This window comes from Synchiropus splendidus, chromosome 13 (genome assembly GCF_027744825.2).
Source record: "Synchiropus splendidus isolate RoL2022-P1 chromosome 13, RoL_Sspl_1.0, whole genome shotgun sequence".
In the NCBI taxonomy this organism is placed as follows: domain Eukaryota; kingdom Metazoa; phylum Chordata; class Actinopteri; order Syngnathiformes; family Callionymidae; genus Synchiropus; species Synchiropus splendidus.
Genome location: NC_071346.1, coordinates 2,659,494 through 2,682,210, shown reverse-complemented (window position 1 = coordinate 2,682,210; position 22,717 = coordinate 2,659,494). Strand labels below are relative to the sequence as shown.

The 22,717-nt window shown below is 42.9% G+C and overlaps 3 protein-coding genes across 6 annotated transcripts in view; 1 reads left to right on the top strand and 2 right to left on the bottom strand.

The window, feature by feature from the left end:
- Positions 1-771: 771 nt before the first annotated feature.
- ranbp3b (RAN binding protein 3b) lies at positions 772-20,594 on the bottom strand. 2 transcript variants are annotated; one of them, XM_053884413.1, is made up of 17 exons: positions 20,438-20,594; positions 8,692-8,747; positions 8,406-8,442; positions 8,248-8,325; positions 8,093-8,164; positions 7,344-7,409; positions 7,141-7,233; positions 6,543-6,643; positions 4,872-4,991; positions 4,643-4,743; positions 4,485-4,560; positions 4,298-4,394; positions 3,555-3,679; positions 3,350-3,470; positions 2,767-2,909; positions 2,190-2,385; positions 772-1,535 (listed from the first exon to the last, which is right to left on the bottom strand). In XM_053884413.1, exons 1-17 carry the CDS (start codon positions 20,454-20,456, stop codon positions 1,492-1,494), a joined length of 1,545 nt encoding a protein of 514 aa, XP_053740388.1. In that variant the 5' UTR covers positions 20,457-20,594; the 3' UTR covers positions 772-1,491. The 2 variants fall into 2 exon arrangements, with proteins under 2 accessions (XP_053740388.1, XP_053740387.1); XM_053884412.1 differs by lacking the exon at positions 20,438-20,594 and adding an exon at positions 11,815-11,887.
- Positions 17,592-19,200, top strand: ccl25a (chemokine (C-C motif) ligand 25a). 2 transcript variants are annotated; one of them, XM_053884428.1, is made up of 5 exons: positions 17,592-17,656; positions 18,079-18,169; positions 18,516-18,633; positions 18,694-18,811; positions 18,871-19,200. In XM_053884428.1, exons 2-5 carry the CDS (start codon positions 18,106-18,108, stop codon positions 18,904-18,906), a joined length of 336 nt encoding a protein of 111 aa, XP_053740403.1. In that variant the 5' UTR covers positions 17,592-17,656; positions 18,079-18,105; the 3' UTR covers positions 18,907-19,200. The 2 variants fall into 2 exon arrangements, with proteins under 2 accessions (XP_053740403.1, XP_053740402.1); XM_053884427.1 differs by having other exon boundaries at positions 17,602-17,656; positions 18,084-18,169.
- The window catches only part of LOC128770126 (serine/threonine-protein kinase NIM1-like), a 16,854-nt gene continuing 14,624 nt past the window's right edge, over positions 20,488-22,717 (bottom strand). The window contains exons 6-9 of one of the 2 annotated variants that reach the window (XM_053884415.1): positions 22,421-22,696; positions 21,595-21,863; positions 20,804-21,529; positions 20,488-20,608 (exon numbers count right to left, since the gene is read on the bottom strand). In XM_053884415.1, the coding sequence (XP_053740390.1) occupies positions 20,600-20,608; positions 20,804-21,529; positions 21,595-21,863; positions 22,421-22,696 (1,280 nt within the window). In that variant the 3' untranslated portion in view covers positions 20,488-20,599. Of the gene's footprint in view, positions 20,609-20,778; positions 21,530-21,594; positions 21,864-22,420; positions 22,697-22,717 lie in introns of those variants that run through there. The other variant, XM_053884414.1, reaches the window with a different exon arrangement.

Here is a 22,717-nt window from a genome sequence, read left to right as displayed (position 1 = left end):
CAGATGTATCCAAGTATGCGCTAGTGTTTGTACGAGGGCTAGAAAATGGGTGTCGCTCCGGCAACATAATAAACATGGGAGTCAAAAGGAGTCATTTAAGGTTCTCTGACGTCAACACTAAATAACCTCCTTGCACTCTTCCATGTCTCGTAACAGTACATTTGCAGCAACATATTGCCGTTGCCAGAAAGTCCAATGCCCTGCTCTAAACCTTGACTCGCACATGACATAACTGAAAGAGAGACAAAAGAAAGCACACGGATGTAGAGTCACACTCTGACAGGGCCTGTATTTGGACAACAAAAGAAGCCCTTGATGTGACTCAAGTTTAACTTACAGATGTCGGCTACAGTCATTTGAGATCGATCAAGCTCAGTTGACACTTGAAGATGAAAACATGAATTCATCTTGAAAAATCTCTTTTTCACAGAGGCCAGTCCAAAAAGGTTTATTTTGTAAAGAGGGATGGGGGGATGAGAAAACATGACGCGCTACTAAATAATGATATATTCAAATGTACATGACAGTCAAAACGGGGATTACAGTTATCACTCAAAAACATAAGTTTTCAATCAACAATGTAAATTAAAAAAAAAAAAACGTTTGTATATCTCAAAATAAAAATATGTATCAACACAATAAAGCCCTGGGATGTTGAAAACATAGCAACAGAGTCATGCGGGATGAGCTCTCGGAGAAGAACATCTGGCTTGAAAACATTTCGGAGGAAACCATCTGCCCTTCAAATCACGACGTCACGTTAGCAGGATCTTGTTTCAGTCTTTTATTCACTATATTATATGTCAATAGGAAATATTACAAACTGCTAGTGATGAACTCACATGGTTTTGGCTAGTCATTACATGTTGTGACGCCTCATGGAAAACGACGGCAAAAATAAATTACATCTGCCAAAACGTAATGCACAGACTGGTTGGGATGTCGGAGGTGGGGGAGGGGCGGGGGAGGAGGTGGAGGGGGTACAGGGCTGGACCCGGTGTCGGACTCGGACTTGATGACTAGTCAAACACGCGGTGGTTGAAGCCTCCTCTGGACGTGTGGCCTGCAGAGGTTCAGTGAGTAAAAAGGTCCCAAAGTAGAAACTGCAGTCTCAACATGTGCCATACCTTAAAATGTAGAGGAACACACCCTTACACTCATCAATATGATGAGCAGAAAAGTCCCAAACCAAAGATTTGAAGTCTTTATTTTTTGCCATCGGGGAGAGGAGTAGAAAAAATAGTCAAAACACAAAAACAGGAGGAGGGCGGGAAGAATCGACTCCATGTATGATTGCAGAGAAGATGAACTGCACAGGTTGGGTGAGACACTCCGGCACGAGGGGTTAATTCCTGGAGCTAGACTTCTAATATCCAAAAGTACTGGTCTGGAGGACCGTGTTGGTCGAGGGTGTCCATTGAGATGCCTACCAGTAAAATGCCTCGGCAGCAGCAGCAGCATCATCCCAGCAGGCCGTCCGACTGAAAGACGCTATGTGCTCCCGGCCGTCTGGCTCTCTCCGCCCTCTGAGTTACCTGCAGGGAGACACGGCGCGTTCATCCACACGTGCTGACGGTCGTACGGACGGTCGCGGCCGGCGTGACGTGCAAATGGACGGACGTGTAGGAGGAGTAAAATGACGTCTTAAAAAGAACACGTTCTGTTTTGACAGCAACGAGGACGCCGAATACAGGAGTACCACAGAGCAGCAAAGATGCCTGGCCATTACTTTGGATCCACGGAGCTGATGTGACTTTTATAGTTACTGTTCTACATCCTCAAGACTGAGGGCCACATAAAATTAGATCAAGAGCCACAAACGGCCCCGAGCCAGACTTTGACTGAGTGAAATGAGAAATGACTTCTTGAACACAGATATTTGTAAGAAGAACAAATAATTCAATCTGTAATTTTCTTTTAAATCACTATTCTAAAGACATGGCTTTAAAAATTAATGTTTAATTTGTTTTGATTATAATGATGTGAGTGCAACTGCTACTCTTCCATAAAATTCAAAATATTTGACTTCTATCGCCACCATTTTATCTATTTGAAATATGGCACAACGTTTCACTAGAAACTACATATTTTTAAGTCCAGTAAAACAACAATATGGAGAGACACAGATTTCACTGGAGATGGACACGCGCACAGTGAAAGCAAGTCTAAGTAAGTAAGGAATCACTGACTTGTTGCAGGAGTGGAGGTGGAAGCGGAGGCGGAGGCATTGTCTTCTTCGTCGCTGTCCTCCTCATTAGACTGCGGTACTTCTGCCTCTGGGATGGTCGTGGCCGGGGTCTCGGGCTCCTGCTCCACTCGGCTCTTCAGGGCCAGTATACGATGATGTAATGCGGCGGCTAGCTGCCCCACGTCCTTTGAGCTACCCTGTAGACATTAACATCAAGGTCGGTATGTTGACTCTTCAAACACGGTTCATCAGTGAGAGACAGAAGGTGGTGGGAGAAACGGCCCATGGTTTGAGTGGTTCCAACGCTCAAGACTGCAGAACGATGATGAGAAACATCCAGGAATTTAAACAGACGATCCAAGTTCGGAAATCTGAGCAGGAATTCAAAACCACATCCAAAAGTGGATAAAGAGCTGTTACAGCTAAGTCATGAAAACAACGCCACATGCTTAATGACACAACACTTAATGAAACGGAGAAAAACCCCAGACAGTTGTGTGTGTTGTGCGTGCGGTGGGAGGTGTTTTCAAGCGTGTTCACCACTTGTGCTGAAACAAAGGATTCACATAGTTACGCACTGATATTAGGAAGACCTTGACCCCCTGGTCCTCTGTGTCCATGGCAGTGACTCGTACACTCTTGTCGCTGGCCTTGTCCACTTGCATCTGGGGCCACAGTTTAGTGTTGAGGATCAACCGGAGGCTCCCTTGAGTCCTCATCACTGCAGGAAACCAAAACAAAGATACTTAATTAGATACCAACTATTCACATCCACATTTACCAACCGACAATGGACATGCTGCATACACAGAGTAACTTGTGCTACGACAGTGCGCCCTCTGGTGGCCGATGCGCAGTACCGCACGGATAATGGGGGAACGTTTCTCCTCAGACACAGGAGTGATGGAATTGGATGAGGCGGATCAGTACCAGCTCACTCAGCTTCATTTCTCTGCAACTCATCCTCAAATCCTACTTTTAGTTTCACCATTTCTTCCCAAATACAGTAGAGGACAGTGTCGTGTGTGAACAGTGCGAGTGTTGCACCTTGCTTGTTAGCGACACCAGTCCATGACTGACATTAGTGAGGTGCATTTTTGTACCGTTTTATAATGACTAATGTTATGGACCAGATCAGAAAGACAGGTCAGTGACATGTACCCAGTCTGGACTGTAGCGAGCCGTCATCTGTCGATGCCATGTCGTTGAGCCTGAGTAAACCTCGACCTCTTTCTATCCACGACTGGGCAGTCTTCTCAAAAACGTATAGCTTGCACTGCATCTGAAATTCAGAGGAACAACCCATGAGCTCAGGTCCTGGTGAACACGTGCGCTGGCCTGAGGCCAAATCTAGCTTCAGGGTTACCTGTAAAACGTTGCTTTCAGACTCCTCTCCGGTTTTGACATCGACTTTCTCTAAGATGCACTTCTTGGCTGTGGCTTTGGTGTATGCTGCTGCAGACTCCTCCAGCGACTCCGACACGCTGTTCGCTGCAACGAAAACACCATGATTAAAAGCTGTTCAACTTGATGAGCGATGTCTGCGGAAGCCATCCCCAGATGGACTGAAAGAGTTCTGGCTGGTAACAAGAGACTGTCACCCCTGCAGTTTCTGGGACTTGGAAAGTAAAATACTTTGACAAGCTTTTGCAGAACCCGCACAAATGATGCCAAAAATATTAATGCAACATGAAGGTACTTTAAGATCCATATTCATCAAGATGAACTACACTTCAGTTGGCGCACAGACACATTTCAAGCATCTGTCTTGCATCTGGATGAACAAGTGATTTTTGCTGTTCAAGGACATCCTTTTCTTTTGTCGCCAACTTCTCGACCACATCACACGTACTGCATTGACTATCGAATATCATTTATTCGAACGCTCCGAAAACAGGAACACATGCTTTCACTCAAAAAAAATTAAACTGAAGCACCAGAGGATGATTTTAACGTTCATGTTGTTACACAAAATTACATCTGCAATCAGATATAAAGGACGATGACAGCATCTTAGAAAAACAATGAAAGCATTTGAAATTTGAAAATAAAACCATATGTTTGACCGACAGCTCTTCAAGGAGGGCGACATTCAATTTGGATCTTTACCTTTCTCCGGGGTGGGTTCCTGCGACGACGGCTCTGACACGGGAGCCACTGAAATCTCTTTATTCTCCTCCACTGAAGACTCACCTTTGGGCGGACTCTGTGAAAGACAGGGCAGAAGTTCATCTATGGAAAAACCGTGATGCGACAGAAAGCAGATACATGTGTACAATAAGCTGCCTGTGCTCACCAGAACTCGTTCCGACATGTTCTGCCCAAAAACAAACTTCGCCCCACTGTCTGTACTGTTCGTGGCGTTTTTTGAACTGTTGAGGCAAAGAAGAACATTGAGGCGATGTGTCAGTGCAGAGCAGTGACACAAGACAACGTCTGCAGTCGCGGCGTTACCTTGGAGTGGAGATGTACTGTAGGAAATAATTTGTGCCCTCTGATTGAGAGTCCGCCGGAACTCCACCCTTGGACTTTTCTTCTGTGTTGTTGACGTCCAACTGAGTAACACACACATTTGTCTTGAATTTAGGACATAATTAAAAAACAGTAACACAACAAAATCCCATCAGAACAGATTCTTGAAAACACCCCATACACTGAACCAAACAAGGTGGAAGACAAATACCTTTGCTCGGTCTTTAATATTCTGACCAAACACAAAAGATATTGCTACGTCCGCCTCCTTCTTCTCTTTTTCTGCTCCATCTTTGTCATCACTTCCTTCGTCCTCCTCATTTCCACATTTCTGCAGATAAAAATAACAAATCAAGGTCAGCCTTTAATTTATTCATAATGCAAGCACACAAAGGCAGCCTCGTCTCATCACGGTCACAAATTCAAGTCGAGATTTTAACCAGAGATTCAAGTCTTTCACACCACGGCTTTCATGATGAACCGTCTAGAGCAGTGATTCTTAACCACAGGACCGAGGCCCCCTAACGCCCCCTAGAGGGCTGCTTAAAGTTTTTTGTTTTAAACCTCTGGGCCTTTAGACTCTGTTTTATACACTTGCCACATATGGTGGCAGTAGTGTGTCCATGAATTGACTTGACTGCTGCAAATGTGTGATAGTTGCCAAAGAACAAGTGATAAAGAAAGTGATGGTGCCCCAACAGTAAAAACTGTTCATGAAAGCACCTTGGAGCTGTTTTTAAAATTCAAATGAATTAGAAAATTAATGACACTTTCATTTACACTTGATCTTCATTAGAGTTCAGTTATGAAAAAGAAAATATTTTATGAAATTTGATGTTTTATTATATTTATTTTATTCAGAACTTTATTCATGATGTACAGTTTTTTTCAACTTTCTCAACAGTTTGCATCAAGGGTAATTTTTAATTCATTTTTTCTCTAGCAAATTTGATGAACATGACCTGCACCTGCTTCTGCTGCTGTTGGAATTTTCGATGATAAATATATTGGTGCTGATCACATGGTTTCATGTCATTTCACAAGGTTTTGGTTTGTTTATATGTATGGCAATTGAACTCCAGCGAAATCTGTAATTCTGATATCAGAAATCACAGCAATGATCAGTTCTATACCTTGAATGGGCCCCGGGTCCATTCGTTCTGGAAAAAGTTGGGCCCCGAGATCAAAAAGGTTAAGAGCCCCTGGTGTAGAGGACCAGCGTATCAAAACAACACTGCCAGTGACGACGAACATGATAAAACATGCATAAAATGTTTGCATAAAACAAACATGCAGTCGCTCAGAACAGGAATAAGTGATCCAGTCACGAGGGGCGCCATGATACCACGCTAAATGAGTACAAAGCCGCGAGACAGTCATGACACACTGCCATCACAGTGGCCTGGTGATTCAGCACCAATTCGTCGTGCCACTCCAGAGACAGTTAAAAAGACAGCCAGATATTGCAACCCTGCACATCTCCCTGAACGTCGGAGCTGACTTTTCCTCCGAACTCTCCCCCTCCTCAGGACATTCTGGCCACAGCGGTCGACATGCATTCAGGTAATAATACTCACGTAGTTGCCAAAACAGTCACACTTTTCACCGACTCAATGTAATGATCTTTGCATTCATTCTATCTAATAATGTCTAACAAAGACGCTCAGTTTTTGCTAGCATATCAAGCTGCTCTTAAACTAGGCTTACTAGCCCAGTATCGACTCAAAAATGAGTGCCATTGCAGTTAAAAAAGAAGTGATGTCAATGAGCACAAACATCACTCAATACACTTTGCTATTATTCATAACCCATCAAACAAGTTCATTCGTCCCTGTGACAGAGACGCTTCACGCAGGTGCATATGGAAGGATAAAGGACTGACCTGTGATTTTGATGAGTGCTCTGTGTTGTTCAAGAAAAGTGACTGAGTTCCTTGATCTCCATCCGACGACTTTTTCACACCGTTGGTACCACAACTCGAGTCTGAACAGAACATCAGCAAAACTGAGGACACATCGCTATTTCATACAAATAAAGAAAGGACCCTTTGGTAACATCTTGGAAAAGACTACCTTGCATGTACAAAGGGATGAAGAGGCAGCCAAATTTACCTACGGCCTGCGCTAGAGGAGATCTGACATTTGGAAGTCAGATCCACAGTAAACAGAGCATTCATGGGGGCACTAGTGAGCAGATGTGCTGGGTCATCTCCTCCATGAATTTGTGTTAAAGTACCATTTCAATATGATTTGGAAGTTGGTCAGCAAATTGACAAATTTATTCAGTGGCCAAGAGACACTGCTGTCAAGACGTAGTCTGTGTTTCATCATGCTCTGAGAGGCACAGTGAAGTCTGGCAGGACGTGTATATTGTCTGCCGGTTTGGCTTCATTTTACAAGAAACTGCAGCTGCAGATTATCTCGTGATATAACACAGTTGTATTTACTAGTGAGTGCCAGGCAGTTAAAACTAATACTTACTGGACTCTAAATGTGATTTTGAGGGCGGAGCTTGAAGAACTGCTGGGCGGAGAACACTGCGCTGCTGCTCCTTGGGTTTCTGACTAGGGACGCCTGAAAGTAACAAATCACAAGTAAGATTTTCTGGCTTCAAAGCAGACGCAACCAGCTGAAGCGACACATTTAAAACTCAACAATGACTTGAGAGGAAACGCATCCACCACCTGAACTGGGCGCTTGTCCGTGTATAAGAGTCGGAGGCTTCAAGCGAAACGCCACTGGCTTTTCCTCTGTGAGAAAAAACACACCATTTCAAATCATTTATAGAAACAGTACATCACCAAGACACGACGACACTTGTCAAGCCCGTGGACTGTGTTCAACACAAATACAACACATTAACACGACAGCCTCTCAAGCCTCGGATCCACATCTGCGTCTCCACCTCACTGACTTCACCAGCGACTGTGTGCAGCCTTTAAGTGGCCGAGCAGAACAAACGGCTCGTAAAACTGTCAATCTTCAGCCACTATGTTTAAACAGATCCCACTTTTGTCAGAAGACCATTAACTCCAACCGCATTTGAGCGTGCATAAAAAAAGCAGAGGATGAGGACGAGTAAAACAAAATTCAGTCTGCAGGACACAAGACACATTGTTTTGTTTATTTTATTTTTTTTATAAAATTGGTCTACGATGCCACTGTGAAGGATTTGTTCATCTGGAAATAAAGTCAAATGCAATTTAATGTACCAATTTAAACAGTAGATTTACATTTCCTAACAAGCCCTACACTTCAGATGCTATGCTTCTGACCAGTGTCTCAGTTTATTATACGTACTGACAATCTATGCTCTAAATATAACACATTGAAATAGGCAACCGACAAAATAAATTGATGTCTTCATCTTTCACTTTTGTCGAGTGGTTAACCTTCCTAAGTGCGTGAACAGTGAGAACAATGAAGATCTTACCTGGCTCAGAGTCTGAATTCCCAGTCGGAGAGTGGCTGAAACTTGAGGGCATGAACACGTTGTTCTTGGAAACTGCAAAGTAGCAAGCAGGCATTGGACTCAGCATACAAATAACGCGCAAAGGAAAACAAAACCAGAGACTCTTGTGCCCCTACCAGAATGTGGGGGTGGGAATGATGATGTCCTCTCCCTTTTGACAGGAGGACAGTAGCTTCCCTCTTCTTTATCTGAATCTGGAAGTCACAGTGGAAAGTGTTAGCATTTGAACTCTCATGACCAGTGAATATAAAGGCCATTTCTGAATGTGATTCACCTTCTCCATCCTCGGCACTCGAGCCGTCAGCAGACCGCTGTGGAGAAGAAAACGCTTTTAAAACCAGAGCTTCACATGGACCAGAGTCACTCTGATAAAGGTCTATCACTGTATCTATCAATGCCCGATTTGTGTTTGAGATTTTTGCATACATGAGTTAGAAAGGCGTCTTTATGCCCAACTGTAAACACAACATGAACAACAATGGGTATTTTACATCTGTGCAGGAAATCAAAAATATATCAAAAATAGACCTCAGTGCTCTGAAGAAGACAAAATGACGTACCTTCTGTGCTTTATCTTTTTGAAAAACAAACACAGGAGGCGCTATGGCAGGCTTGTCTGTCGGGAAAAACATCAGCATCAGTCATGCAGGAATTAGTTTCAAGTAACACCAACCAGCTTGTTTGGTTTGCAAAGGTTTAGAAAAAAGACAGTTAAACATGTGACCTCCTCTTGCATGTCCTAGATAACTCCAGAATGACACATCAAGCTCACTCAGGAAAACTCTCCAGCCCTGCAATAACATCTGACACATAGAGCACAACTTTAACATCACACAACTGACCAATAAAGCCTTTTCCATTGTGAAAACTGTGAGGGCCTGCTACAGGACATTCTTTGTATGCAAGGAAATTTAACAGCCAAAAGTACAGGAAAAACGCTGGTTATTTCTCTGTTTTGCAAAGAAAAGAATTCTCACATATATTGAGAATTCTATCATCTGGAAAAACAGCAAGAGAACGAATAAACTGCTGTTAGCATCCTGCATATTAATGACTTGGGAGAAATTTCAGTTTCACTTCCTGTGAAAGCCATTTGTAATTTGAGGAGTTGATAAAAAATAAAGTGGATGCTGGTCTTGCTTTTTCACTCACGTGTGTCAGACAAAACTCAACGGTTAGAACTCCACATCCAGGTAACCACAACTTGAGATCTGGCACATGTTAAATTAAATCCTGGACCACAAAACAAGCTAGCATTCATTGCAAACTTAACACGACTGTAAATGCTTGTGAGAAAACAGAATTTGGATGAAAGCCATGTCATTCAAAGGGAGAAAGGTCGTGCCAAAGTAGTTGACAAAATAAACTTTTCAGCAACAAGAAAAGTGAGGGGAAACTGGTTGATTTATTGATTTTATAATTACACAAGCAAAATTAATGAGTGATATTTATAATCGCTGCATTTCATGAGTTAATCCCTAGTTACCCATGTTGGTAAACACATTCCTCTCTGGGAGTATCAACATAACAGTCACTCGTCAGGGCTCAACAGTTTCCTCTGGGCGTTTTTAAGTTCTTTTCCCAGCCAGGGGGAGATTAATCTATGTGGTTCTTAGTTGGTTTTAATTCCAGTTAGCAACCTACCTAAAAGGGCAGCATGTCAAGAGCTTTAAAAATGCTGTAAACACTTTACCAGCCTCTTTTTGGGGCCCGAATTAATGGCTCTACTCCAAGTATCCATAGGTGACTCGGTTTTCACCATAATTGTACGATCGTGGTGCTTCAGGAAAGCGCTTGCAAAATCAGTTCGAACTGAATTAGAGGGGAGCATGAATGAAAATGATAACTAAGCAGGCTTGTCCTTTTTGGCCAAGTTCTTTGACAACCCAAAAAGTTGTGGTGAAGGGAACCGGCACCGTTGCAGCAACTCACACAAACCTCACATACCAAAGTTTTCCACTAAAGGCAGAGGCTTTCATAATTTCAAAAGAGTATTTCACCCGTTTGTCAAAAACAACTGACTTTGATTCAAAGCTTCAAACACCACTCAAACAGAGAAATAATTACAATAAATTGCTTCATTTAATTTAATTTGAATCATAACTTCTCCCCCTCAGTACTGGGTCAACGATGCACAGCGATCTCACCAACTTAAAGCAGTAAGATTGATTGACTAAGAAGAAGGAAAAACAAAATGATCACCTAGGTGATTCACTGAGTTGAACTTCACAGGACATGAGATTAATGCTAATATCCGAATCCCCTAATAAAGCTAAGCTTAGCACAGTAAGGACGTTGCCTAAGAGCACAAACAACATGACTCAATCCTCTGCACCACTGCATCGTTTCTAATTGCGAATGCAAATAAGCACATTATATTGACATGAAAAATACAGACAGGGTCTACAATAAACACAGAAAAGAAACATTAAAAAACAAGGATATCTTTAGTAGTTCAATTTCACGATTTGGAGGCCAATAAATGATCATGTAATCTAAAGCATTGTTCATGTCTATGAATTAAATTGCAGTGTATAACATATAGTCAGCAAGTTATTGGTTTAGTGAATTTGGGTCACTGCATTGATCTAAAGGCCTTAAATCGAGATGCCACTGCAATAATCCAGTCGTTTAAGTCACCTAATGAATTTACCTTCACACAGTAGGTGTAATCCAATAACGAGAGCAGACAAAAGGTTCTCCTGGTGCCGGACTGGGCCGCCACCCTGAGCCGGCGTGGAACCGCTCTCACCGCACAAATTGTGGGACGTAACAACAGAATCGCTCCGACGAGCCGCGTGCCTTTCACGGGCATCAGATCATACACAAGCATTAGCGCGCACACACGCTCAAGTGTTATGTGACCTATATTTGCACAATACGGCCAGTTCTGACATCGCGGCTTTGCCCCTCCAACTCATCACCTACACGCAGGATAAATATCAGCTTCCTCTGTGCGATACACCTCAGGAATCCAATGATACAACATTGCTCCGGTGTATTGCGCTCTCTCGCTCCAGAGCATAGACGCAGCCGCCGGTTGTAGCTTAGCAGCCGCTGCTAACACTCCCGTTCTCGCATGACTCATCTCGGCTAACAAGCGGGGACAGCAAGGGGTTCGACCAATAAGCCAGACTAAACGGATCAGCGTGCTGACACTGATCTGTAGCAGGACTGGAACAGATGAGCGAAGCACATCCAAGAACGAGTGGACGCTCATCTACGCGCCTAAAACAAACGAGCTACGAAGGTGTCGGACGCGATCATATCTTGAAATAAACCGTAATAAAAGTTTGCAAGGACTTAACCGTGCGCGTCAATGAGTTGTTCTTTTGCATTTGTTATAATTTCTGAGTCATGTTTAATAGAATGTTTGTGGCCACAAATGGCCAAACATGCCGACTATAAATAGCCGGCTGCCGTCTAGCAGCAGCAGCAGCGACCGTTCCAGGGCGTTCCGACGCGTTCCAAGTGATAGACGCATCCCAGCTGCTAAGCAGCGTTAGCTCTAGTGCTAACGGAGGAGTCTTCCTGGCGCTAGCGTGCTTTAATGCACCGGAATTGTCACCGAACGCCGGGTCGTGTAAGCTCGCTGCGGTTCCTGAAGGCGCTGGTCGGTTTACCGGGCACGGTACCGAGGCCCGTTGTTTTGTTTTGTTTTCCTTTCACGGCCACTCACTCACCTTCGTTTGCCAAGTCCGCCATTTTACTTCGACGCTCACACACCCACAACCCACCGCGCAGATAACACGAGCCCCGGCTGGAGCGCGCTGCCGCCGGGTCGCCCCTGGCTCCCCCCGGTGAACCACCACACAGGCAAGCGACACTTCGAATGTTAAAAACGTGCCACTTGTCGTGACGCATATTTTCATATAGCGACATAACAATCATCACCCAAAAAGTCGTCATAAATAAAGTATTTATTGCTTTATTTATGACGACTTTTTTGGTGTTCCAGAATTATTCCAGTCTTTTTTTTTTTTTTTACTTTAGTGATGAGCATTGTGTGACTGTGATTTCTTTTTACAATTACATTCCCCCCATCCATTTTTTGATTTGGAGTGTTCAGTTTTTGACTCTGTCATCTGTTATTAAATTGCAAGCACGTAAATAGAATTATCCAACTCATCTTTTTACCTAATATTTGAATGTCTTGATGAATAATTATTCTGGTCGTACTGTTATACACTTTGTATGTCACATTTCTGATTCAATGTTGAGCAAGTAATACTTGGTGGGTCATTATTGTGGTGTTATTTAATTATTAACTCATCTTTTCCAGTTAATCCCCAATATTCGTCCAATATTTGAAATATTGTATCTTTAAGAGAATATTTATTGAGTCCATCTCTGCATCCAACTATCTTTACTGTGTATTAGTTTTTAACTGATTCGTTATTCAATATTTGCCACAGTGTCTTATTATCTTTACTAGTTTGACACAGTGTGTCATCTCCTGTACTCATGTGCCTCATGTAATGTTTACCATTTTCGACTAACCATCTTGTTCTTCGTTTCAAATAACGCAATAAGTAGTAAAAACGGAATGAAATCTCAGTATGTTTTTGTTTTTCTTACGTATGTTTTTCTTTGCAGCATATATTATTTTGTCTACACTGTTTTGTTTTGTTTTTTTTTAGCCTGCATGTTTGTTTGAGTAACATTCCGTTTTACCCTGTTTCATCATTACTCTTTTATTTTGAGCAGGAGTTGTGGTTGTAACGAAAAGCAATTTCCCACCGGATAAATAAAGTGATTCTGAATTTATTGCAAGAGAAATAAATCAGTGCTGAGCTTAACTCATTGGCAGCGATGTCTGCTTTAAGTGCGGTGCTCAGTCATCCATCAGAGATTCAGAGTAGAGCGACTACTTCTGAAAACATGTGGCCTTTTCTCTCCATGAAGTTTAGGATTAAAGGTGGGCTCTGGCTGATAAAGCATTTGGTCCACATGTGGCACAGGGACCAAACATCCACTGATCAAGTCATGATGGCACTGAAACGAATCAATACATCATGTCATTAGCAAATCAATATTTGTCATTCCAACTACAATTTCAAGGCATTTCCTGACATTCAATTTACACAATGTTACTTCCTGGCTGCTCCTCACCACACGTGTGCATTGGTGGCTTAAATTAAGAGCCGGAAATGAAAGAGTGCGAGTCAAAGATCAAAGATTAATAGTATTTAATCTAGACTTGTCATGTGTTTATTTGAGGTCTAACAAACATATCGGAGGCAAATCCTTCTTCATTAGAGGCTTTGATGCCACACTGGTTTACTTTGCCATGACTCACAAAAGAAGGAATATCCTGATCGATTCTCTGGAAACATTAACATGTTGCAGTGTCGGCAATGCCATTGATATCGCAGGAATCATACCTGAGGTGTTGGAATATTCCTCCACCAGAGGGCAAAAGTGTATCGGGAGAGACGGCTGACACTAAGCATGACTCCAAACTACATAGGTGTGAGTGCTTGTGTGTCCATATGTGTCTAAGGATGGACTCGTGAGTGACCCCTCCAGGGTGTCCCTCACCTCTAGTCCTGTCTAGCTGTGGTGAACTTCAGCCCCTTTGACCCATGAAAACAGAGCGAGGGAACCAGAAAGAGAGATGTGTCTGGTCAGTACTGCAAGTGTAATGACAAACAAACCTGGGGAGCGGTGGCTGCAGGTCATTTTTAGAGGTCGCCTAACATTAATGAGAGTTTACTTTCCCACAAAACAATCCACTAACCAAGCTCTGTACCAACAATACTTCAGGAAGTGACGTGACGAATAGTTAATGTTTAATCTGAGGAGGGAAAAAAATATTACTTATAGCCGATGAGTACACAATATACTGCTTGTAGCCGATTAGTACACAATACTGGCGTTTGAAGTTTATTATTGAGGTAATTGAATCAACAGCGATAACATCAGATCATTCTTTCGAGGCATATGTCAGACTTGTTTGTGTTGCACAACACCAAAGCAATCTTTTGGGAAAGAACCGCATTTGTCTTCAGGCACAAGAGGAACAAGCCGGAGCACGTGTGGGCGTTGAGTTTACCTCTAAGGACCCTCATCTGTCATCCGTCCTTGGCTTCAACGCTTTCGATTCGTGACTTATAACCACCATCATAGCTTGAAAGTGCGCGCCGCCTCAAGAGACGTTTCATTATCCCAATAAAAGTATCAATGGATTCAACTTAGATTTATGATGTGAATGATTGCTGTGCAACTAAAACACCAGATCTTGAAGGAAAGGTTTGGAGAACATGCTGGTTTTTGCTTTTCGGATCCAAGTATGGCTACGGTACAGGGAACATCCGGATGCGCCAGACTGCACTTCAATTCTGGTGGTCCACAAAGGTTGTGAACAGTTGAGCAATGACATTGTCGGAATCATGTCGACTCCATCCTCCTTTTTATGGACACGACTTGATCTAGCATTAGCACCAAGGTGCGTTGATATATATTGTCATGGTTTTGAAAAAGCGAGGATGAGTCTCAGCCCCCCAAAAATCAGACTGATATGACCAGGAAGCCAACATCATGAACTCGAGGTACTGAATGAAGCCACTTTGATGGTCTTCAGTTTGGAGTCCATGTGGAGTGGAGCCTTGACCTAAGAGCTGAGCCAAAAGGCTGTCAACTAGACCATGTATAACGCTGCATCGACCGAGGGATGGCAAAGCGTTGCCAAGCCTAAAGCAACGTTTAGCATAACTCAAAACTCAACCAGACCACATGTCTACAAGACACCAGCCACACGACCTGTTCCTGGACGATTCCAAAACCTATCATTTATAAAAGCAGCAATGGAAATACTCATTTTTTAAATCAATATTGTCATTGATAGAGTTAATATGCACTGACTAACCATGTTCTCCACATTATTTCTTAAGTCAAGCAGTCATTTTCATTTGTTTAATAATTTAAGCAGCAAGTGTTTTTTTCATGTAACCATTAGCATGACAATGCTATTGGGCTAAATCCAATCGGTGGCTAGCATTTGCCAACTGCCAGATTTTACCACAAAACCCAACCAGATATGAGTCAGTATTTGTTGTTCAGGTTTACACATCAAGAGAGAATTTCATCTAAACAATACAAGTTGTTATATTCATGTGAATTGTTATATGTAACCATTAGCACTGCAATCTTTTTCCAATATAGCTGTTGAATAACAGAACATATTTTTCTCACATTAGCCACAAAGACTGGTTCATTTGTTTCTCTGTAATTACGACATAGTAACGAACACATTCTTGCACATGTAGTAACTCAAGTAAAAAATTGCGAAATAAACGGGGTTAAGTTTAATATGTTGGCTGAGTTGTTTTCATGCCACAGCAAGGTTTTGTATTGGTGCCAAAGCAAATACGGACTGATTGATGGCCTAAGCTTTTTCTCACTCATTTGTAAAGTGAAAGCCTTTCTATCAAAATGAGCTCCAAACACATCGACATGCTCTGCTGCAGTCCAAGCAGTGCTGGCGGTCGACCATCATATTTCAACACATGCAATAATAGCAGGGAAAACAAATAGAATCCCAACATTATAAAGTGTGCTGAAATTAGCGGTGAGACTTGCACCAACTGGGGCAGATCAGAGCCCTCAGGTATGGGACACAGGAGGACCTGGGGAAGGAAACGCTTCGCTGGACTTCAGTGGGGCGCTTGAGAGTCAGTGAACAGCCAAAAACAAGATCAGGTGTCCGTCTTGAGCATCCGTCGAAAAGCTTTCAACGAAGCTCAGCAAGTGGGAACACATTCGGACGAGGGTGAATCTGCTGACAATGGCTTTGGTAGGACATGTGATATGAGGCCATGAGACAGTCTTACATGCGAGTCTTCGCTGTGACCTCGGAGTCTTGATGGAGAAAGTGCTATCATTCTTTGCAAAGATATATTCTATATCCGATACTTCCATGTTTATTTTCTCTTGTAAGCAGCGAGTGTGCGTGACACAGTTACAGGATTTTAAGACAGTCGCGTTGATGTTGCAAATGCAACTATTAACGCAGTTTTGTCTGATCACCGAAACTTTCCCGCCAATTCTACCATCACTTCAGTCTCCTTTTGCACCCCCCCTCCGGCGGCAGGCATCATATTCCCTCTCTCCTTGTTGAGATGAAGTGCGATGTCAAACGTACACATTTGCCCACAAATCTTGCTGCCACGGGTCACGATTCGGACGTGAACAATCCTGAATCCATTCCTAAAAGTCCAAATTCCCATGACTGAAATGTAGAATAGACGGAAGTAAAAAGTGGCTAGTGCAGCATCACCCGAACACTATACGGAACCATCTCTCTCCAGGCTATTACTGACATTTCATTTGCAAAAATCCTTATTTCCTCTCATGTTATTCCACACCCATAAATGATTACAACTTTTACAACCAATTAAAAAACACGGGCATTTTTGGCATCACTGAGCAAAAAAAGCCTGGAGGGATTGATCAGCTGGGCACCTACAGTCGCTCACCTTCACATTGTGGATAGTTCGAATTCTGCTGCTCCAATTACCGGTCAATAATGTTTCTCCCTCTGACATACAGGATTACACAATTGTTGCACAGCTCTTGTTCGTCCCATAACGCACTGCAGCAGTCGGCAACCTAATGATGTCATAAAAGCAAAGGGATGAATCTAACTTAATTTAGTCATTGTGCACGTGTGACTGAGAGAGATGTCGCCGCTGTGGACAGGAAGTCGACTCTCAACGTTTTCACTTTTAATCTGCATTTTCAGAAAATGGCCTGGTCGGAACTGGAACCCTGCGTTTTGTAGCAAGGACTTTCCTTGTGTCCTTTGATGATCCCAAAATAACTGGATCCTCTAGTCGCGCGTGTGTATCAATGTTGCATATATAACTAATGAGACAGCATCATCACGCTGACGCCTGCTATACACGCGTTGTGTTTATACTTCAGAACTGGTTCAATGTGAGTCGAGTACAGACAAGTAGACGAGTATTTAACCTACATTCAACACGGAGCATGGACTCCCTGATTCCCTTTAACTCATTTTGTCATGTTTTCAATAAAAAAAATGAATTGAATTAAAAGTAAAGAACTTTGTAAGCTGCATCACCCTTTCCTCTGTCGGACACAGCTCTCAGCACTACTGAGACACAGAGGGAGGCAGAGAGAAACGGTGGTCACGAGCCACAATCTTGATCTCTCACAACTAGTAGGAAAAGGGAAAGTTACATTCTCCTCCACAAATCTTACTCAACTTGCTCCTGCCAGTCAGAGGATCAACTCATCAGAACATGTCGAACATTTTGTCACAGGAAATACCATCCATCAACAATCTTTTGCAACTCAGACACAATCACGAAAGCAATACGAGGACAGGCAGGGTGAGAGCAAAAAGAAAGAAAAATGGGGAGAGGTGCAAAGGTGAGATGGTTTATGGCAATATGATACATGGCTGCCAGCCAGAAGAGCTTTATAAGGAGCTGCTGTTTTCATAGCTTGGCAGAGACGAGGACGGCGTGGAGAGACGACGACAGCAAGCCAGACTGAGAGGTAGGTGGCTCAGACGATGTACTTCTCGCATCAGATGCAGAAACCGAAGCAACAACAACATAAAAGAGCATCATGTATATATATATATATATATATATATATATATATATATATATATATATATATATATATATATATATATATATATATATATATATATATATATATTTAGGAAGAGATTTACTCCTAAAACTAGACTGAAGTAGTAGAAAAAGTAAAAGTTGCCATAGAAGCAGCCGCATGTACAAGAGGTAGTTGTACAAGCAATACTAGAGCAGCTGGAGAAGGAGGTGTGAATGTGCTTCAGCAGGAGTGAAACTGAACTGCAGGGACTTTCTTTAACTTGATATGGAACCGTGCATGCTCAGAGTCCAAAGCCACTCCCAAGATAAGAGACTAATTATTTCCCTCTTTTCTCGCAGAGCAGCAGCACGACGATCGGCGTCACAATGCGCTTCAACACCTTGTTTCTTCTGCTGGTCCTGTCCTGTTTCTGCGTGGTCTGGGCACAAGGTAAGAGAGGTGTTCACGGACGGCGAGATAAAGAAGCGGGTCAGCCGTGGTAATGCCGACGTGTTACGGTAGTTCCTGTTTCAGTCTGTATGAACCCTCGTAAAGAGGGGTTTGTGTCAACTGTCATTTATCACATACGGATATGCCTCTGCTCGGGTGGATAAATGCCCTCCTGGCTTGCTGTATTAAATAATAGTAGAGATAGATTTTTAAAAATTGATCTCTATTGACCCCTTTTCTTCTGTCAGAAAACCGAGGACTGTCTCCTCCCATCATAGCTACGATCTCGTGTTCCGTTTTTCCTTGTTTGCCACCTTCTGATTCCAAGCTCTCCGGTCTTGTTCAGGCTCCTATGACGACTGCTGTCTGTCTTACGTGAGTGGCCCCAACAGGCACATCCAGAAACACGCAAAGACGTACCGTCTGCAGAAGATGGACGGAGGCTGCAACATCAGAGCAACTATGTACGTGATCCGTCAGTGGTCCCCTCTGCAGCACACTTGCTAACCCGTCATCTCCGACAGCTTCACCATGAGGAAAGGCCGAGAGTACTGCACCGATACTGACGCCACATGGGTGAAGGAGCTGATGGCCAAGATCGACAGACGGCTGAAAATCTCCCACAGGAGGAGCCCCAGGAAGGTAATGACCGTCATCGCGACTATATGACTCAAACAAACACTGATCTTTTGTCCTCACAGTCGTTCCAGCACCAGCACCAGCACAACGGAGCCTGACCTTGCAGCTCCGAGTTTAACAGCTCTGCTATCGTGGCACGTTAATCAATAAGGCAAGCTGCGGCTGCTTTCGCTTTCCAGTTCAGACACATGCTCCGTTTAATCGCCGCCTCTTTGTTTATTTTTGTTTTGTTTTTTAAGCAATAAGCTGAGCCTAATTCAGTAGAGAATATGAAAGATTGTACCAAGGTGCTTCACACTGTGCTGACGGTGAGAGATCAAAATGATTTTGTTCAAGCTGAAATGAGCCATTCTTTATAATAAAATACTCTCTTTTTTCAAAGGATTTGTTTGCTTGATAAAACATTTCATATGAAAAAATAGTAATCTCTCAAAGGTAAAACTATGTCATCCATTGCTGACATGAGACGAGTCAGCAGTGCAATAGTCGAAATGATATCTGAAAATATCCTTGATACCAGAGCTGGAATGAAGAACATGAAAATATATAAATGAATATATCAAATTCCCCGTAGTATCAGTGGAGTTATTAGTCAACGTTTTGAGATTTTTCTTGACTCATTTTATCGGTATTTCTCGTCCCTCAAAATAATTAGAGATATTGAATGAATACCTTGTAATGTTATTTTTAATTCATAGGTGTTACCAAGAAATACACCACATAAAAAGATCTTCCAATATGTATTCAAATAGGATATTCTAAACATTTAATTTCACCTGACAATTATATTTCACCCCCTCATTTTGTGTTTTATGACATTTTGGTCACACAAATAAGTTCAATTTAAGACTCTTTTTCTGTCTTTTGACTGGGTGTCTCCTTACCACAGTCCCAATATATAATCTATATGTTGCCCAACCCAGGTATATTGAAAAAAATGGCCACAATAAGAATGTCAATAATGGCTGTTAAAGAAATTGTAGAACTCATAATTCTGTAATGAAAAGATGGGGAGTTTAAGAGTAAAACAGAAATGAATGTCTGGTGTGGAAAACCAAGTCAAAACTGCAAGGTTTACTGTTATTGCTGAGCAAAACCACCGGCACCAACATGGTTGAACAATTGATAATATACATGATTATTTGATGATTGTGTCATAATAACTGCAACAAAAAATTATAAGATGGGAGATGAAAAGTCCAAAAAAAAAGACTGACTTTTTTTTAAATTATGATTAAAGACACATGGAATTGTTTTAATTGCATCAAATACATATAAAATAAAGTAAGACTGTTTTGTAATAATAATTAATGGACATTATTTTCATATTAAAGACAAGAAATTCTACCTTATGAATCATGTGAACTTCATCAGACACAGATTTCTTATCTTCATGGTGCCTCGAAAAACGTTAGATACAATCTGATGTTGCCATGGTAACAACCGCTTCACTACAAAACACATCCAAGTGTAAAAATGCCTCAGCAAAGAGATATTTATGACTTCAGAACTGATGAGTAATGAGTACCTCGCCGTCAACTTCACGGACCTTTTCTCTCACGGAGGAATCTCGACACGTGCGGACCGAGTTTGGCCCGAGGACCGTTGTGATTGACCAGCTGAACTCACCGTGGAAGAACTTAGACATGACCTTTGTAGATCGGAGAAGGTCATCGGAGGTGAGGTCAGCCTGATTCTACAGCCCCCAGAGTGATTCCTTTAGCAGAACTGGTGGTTCTCCAACCTTCAACTGGGTCATGACAACAGGTCAGAACTTCCAATCCTGCACCTCTAGATCATCTAAAATGATGAGATGAAACGTTAAAAGTGGGATTTAATGTTACAAGAGCAAAAATCATTTCCTATCACAAAGCCATCCACCTATCTTGATCCCTCTCAAGAGTTGGAGAACATAGTCTGAACATGTTGACTTCATTCAGACAAACACTGTGGTATGGTGTACACTAACATTCAAGTCTACATCAGGATACAGACCACAGAGTCTCGGCTCTTCAGGAGACCATCTGAACCTGCTCTCCATCTGTTCTGGGTGACGCACGTCTGGCCACAGCCCACAGCTTCCACTGAGCTTTTCTTCTGGACACGGTGCAGAAGAATCCTGTAAGTGCCTGTGATGGGGCTTCTTAAGTCCAGCGTGTTGCTGAGGAGATGCTCCTTGGTGATGCCCAGGTCCTCCATGGCTGTCTTCACGCTGAACTCATCTGTGCTGAGGTTGTACGACGGCTCCACCAGGAGGGAAGGAGTGGGACTGCACGGTGGGTAGGCCTGTGGATACTGGACACCTCTCATCCACTCACTGGACACGACCTGTTTCATGGAGAGTCGGTCCACCGGGACCTGCCTGAGCAGCCCCTTGATGATCTCCTGGCACGGTTCCGGTACGTACGGCGGCACGGTGAAGGAGCCCTGCAGGATGCAGCGCCTCAGCCGGCCCGTGTTGGTGGCTTTGAAAGGCATGCTAGCCGTCGTCATGAAGTATAGTAAGATGCCGAGCGCCCACATGTCGACGTACTGGCCGATGTAGCCCTTCTGCCTGAAGAGCTCCGGCGCTGCGTACGGCGGCGAGCCACAGAACGTGTGCAGCACCTCCGAGTTCTGGCAGCAGGTGCTGAAGCCGAAGTCGCCCACCTTGATGCAGAAGGTGCTGGTGTAGAAGATATTCTCCGCCTTCATGTCCCGGTGGATGATGTTGCTCTCGTGCTAGAGGACAAACACATTAATACATAGGCCGGAAACACCAGCGGACTCAAACACATGTATTTCACCATGTGTCCGACAGCAGAGATGACTTGGGAGAACACCAGTTTGCTCTCCAGGTCTGAGAGTCGCCCCCTGCTGCTGATGCGGGAGAACAGGTCTCCACCGCTGGCATACTCCATCACCAGGTAGAGCCTCTTGAACGTCTCCACCACCTCGTACAGGCGCACAATGTTAGGGTGGGTCAGCTTCTCCATGCAGGAGATTTCCGAGCCGATGAACGCCTGGGAGCGTTGGTCCAGACGGACCTTATCCAGGATTTTCACTGCCACCCTCTCTGTCAGGGGTGAAGAAAATTCAGAAAATATGACAAAAAATTTGAACTAAATTACGTACTTTCCAAACACTAAAGAAATGTAATTTTAATGAAGTAAATAAATTAAAAGCAACAATTTTCCTTATTTAAGTTTCATACCATTGATGACATTATTTATTCACTAATGTGGGATTTCAAGGGAAAAAAAAGTTTAGCAGAGGTTACTCCTTTAAACTGAAAATAAATAAAAAAATCACACAGAATTAAAGTAATCAATTAAATATTGAGGAGGATAAAGAACATTACTAAACCCAGTGCAATAAAATGTGTAAAATAATGTTAACTATTATTCAGAAAAATGTCTATTAAAAAAGATAAATGATGTACTATTGGAAGCAACATAATAGGTGAACTTGGGACAAAAATCTAAAATATAGTTGTTCTTTGAATGGGATCTTTTTAAATAATAATAATAATGTTTTTAAAAAACTGAAATAAATCAAAGACGTCTCCTTTTCCATGATCTTATCCAGTTCCCCGGTGAGACTCTTCTGTCGCCATCTCGCCGAAGGTCTCACCTTTGGTCAGGTCATGCTTCCCCAGTCTGACACGAGAGAAATTTCCGGAGCCGATTTCTCCCCTCAGCTCGTAGAGTCCGACCCGGCGTCCAAACGTCAGGTCGTTCATCACCTTCTCCGAATGGGTGAGGTCATAAAAGGCCTTCTCAAACGCCGTCAGCCTCTGGAGCTCCAGCTCCTCCGGCAAATTCTCTCTTGCTTCCAGGTCTCCATGACATCGTCTCTCTTTCACGGAGATGATCTCCTCCTTACAAGGGGCCGTCCTCAGATGGGTCCCTGCCAAGGAGCCAAAATGTG

Excerpts from the sequence above, each read along its gene's own strand:
- ranbp3b (XM_053884412.1), bottom strand. The coding sequence starts at position 11,836 with ATGGCGGACTTGGCAAACGAAG. Across the intron at positions 7,410-8,092 it reads GAATTCAGACTCTGAGCCAG|AGGAAAAGCCAGTGGCGTTT; the intron begins GTAAGATCTTCA and ends TTTTTCTCACAG. Across the intron at positions 4,561-4,642 it reads CAGTACATCTCCACTCCAAG|TTCAAAAAACGCCACGAACA; the intron begins GTAACGCCGCGA and ends TTGCCTCAACAG.
- ccl25a (XM_053884428.1), top strand. The coding sequence starts at position 18,106 with ATGCGCTTCAACACCTTGTTTCTTCTGCTGGTCCTGTCCTGTTTCTGC. Across the intron at positions 18,634-18,693 it reads TGCAACATCAGAGCAACTAT|CTTCACCATGAGGAAAGGCC; the intron begins GTACGTGATCCG and ends CATCTCCGACAG. Across the intron at positions 18,812-18,870 it reads ACAGGAGGAGCCCCAGGAAG|TCGTTCCAGCACCAGCACCA; the intron begins GTAATGACCGTC and ends TTGTCCTCACAG.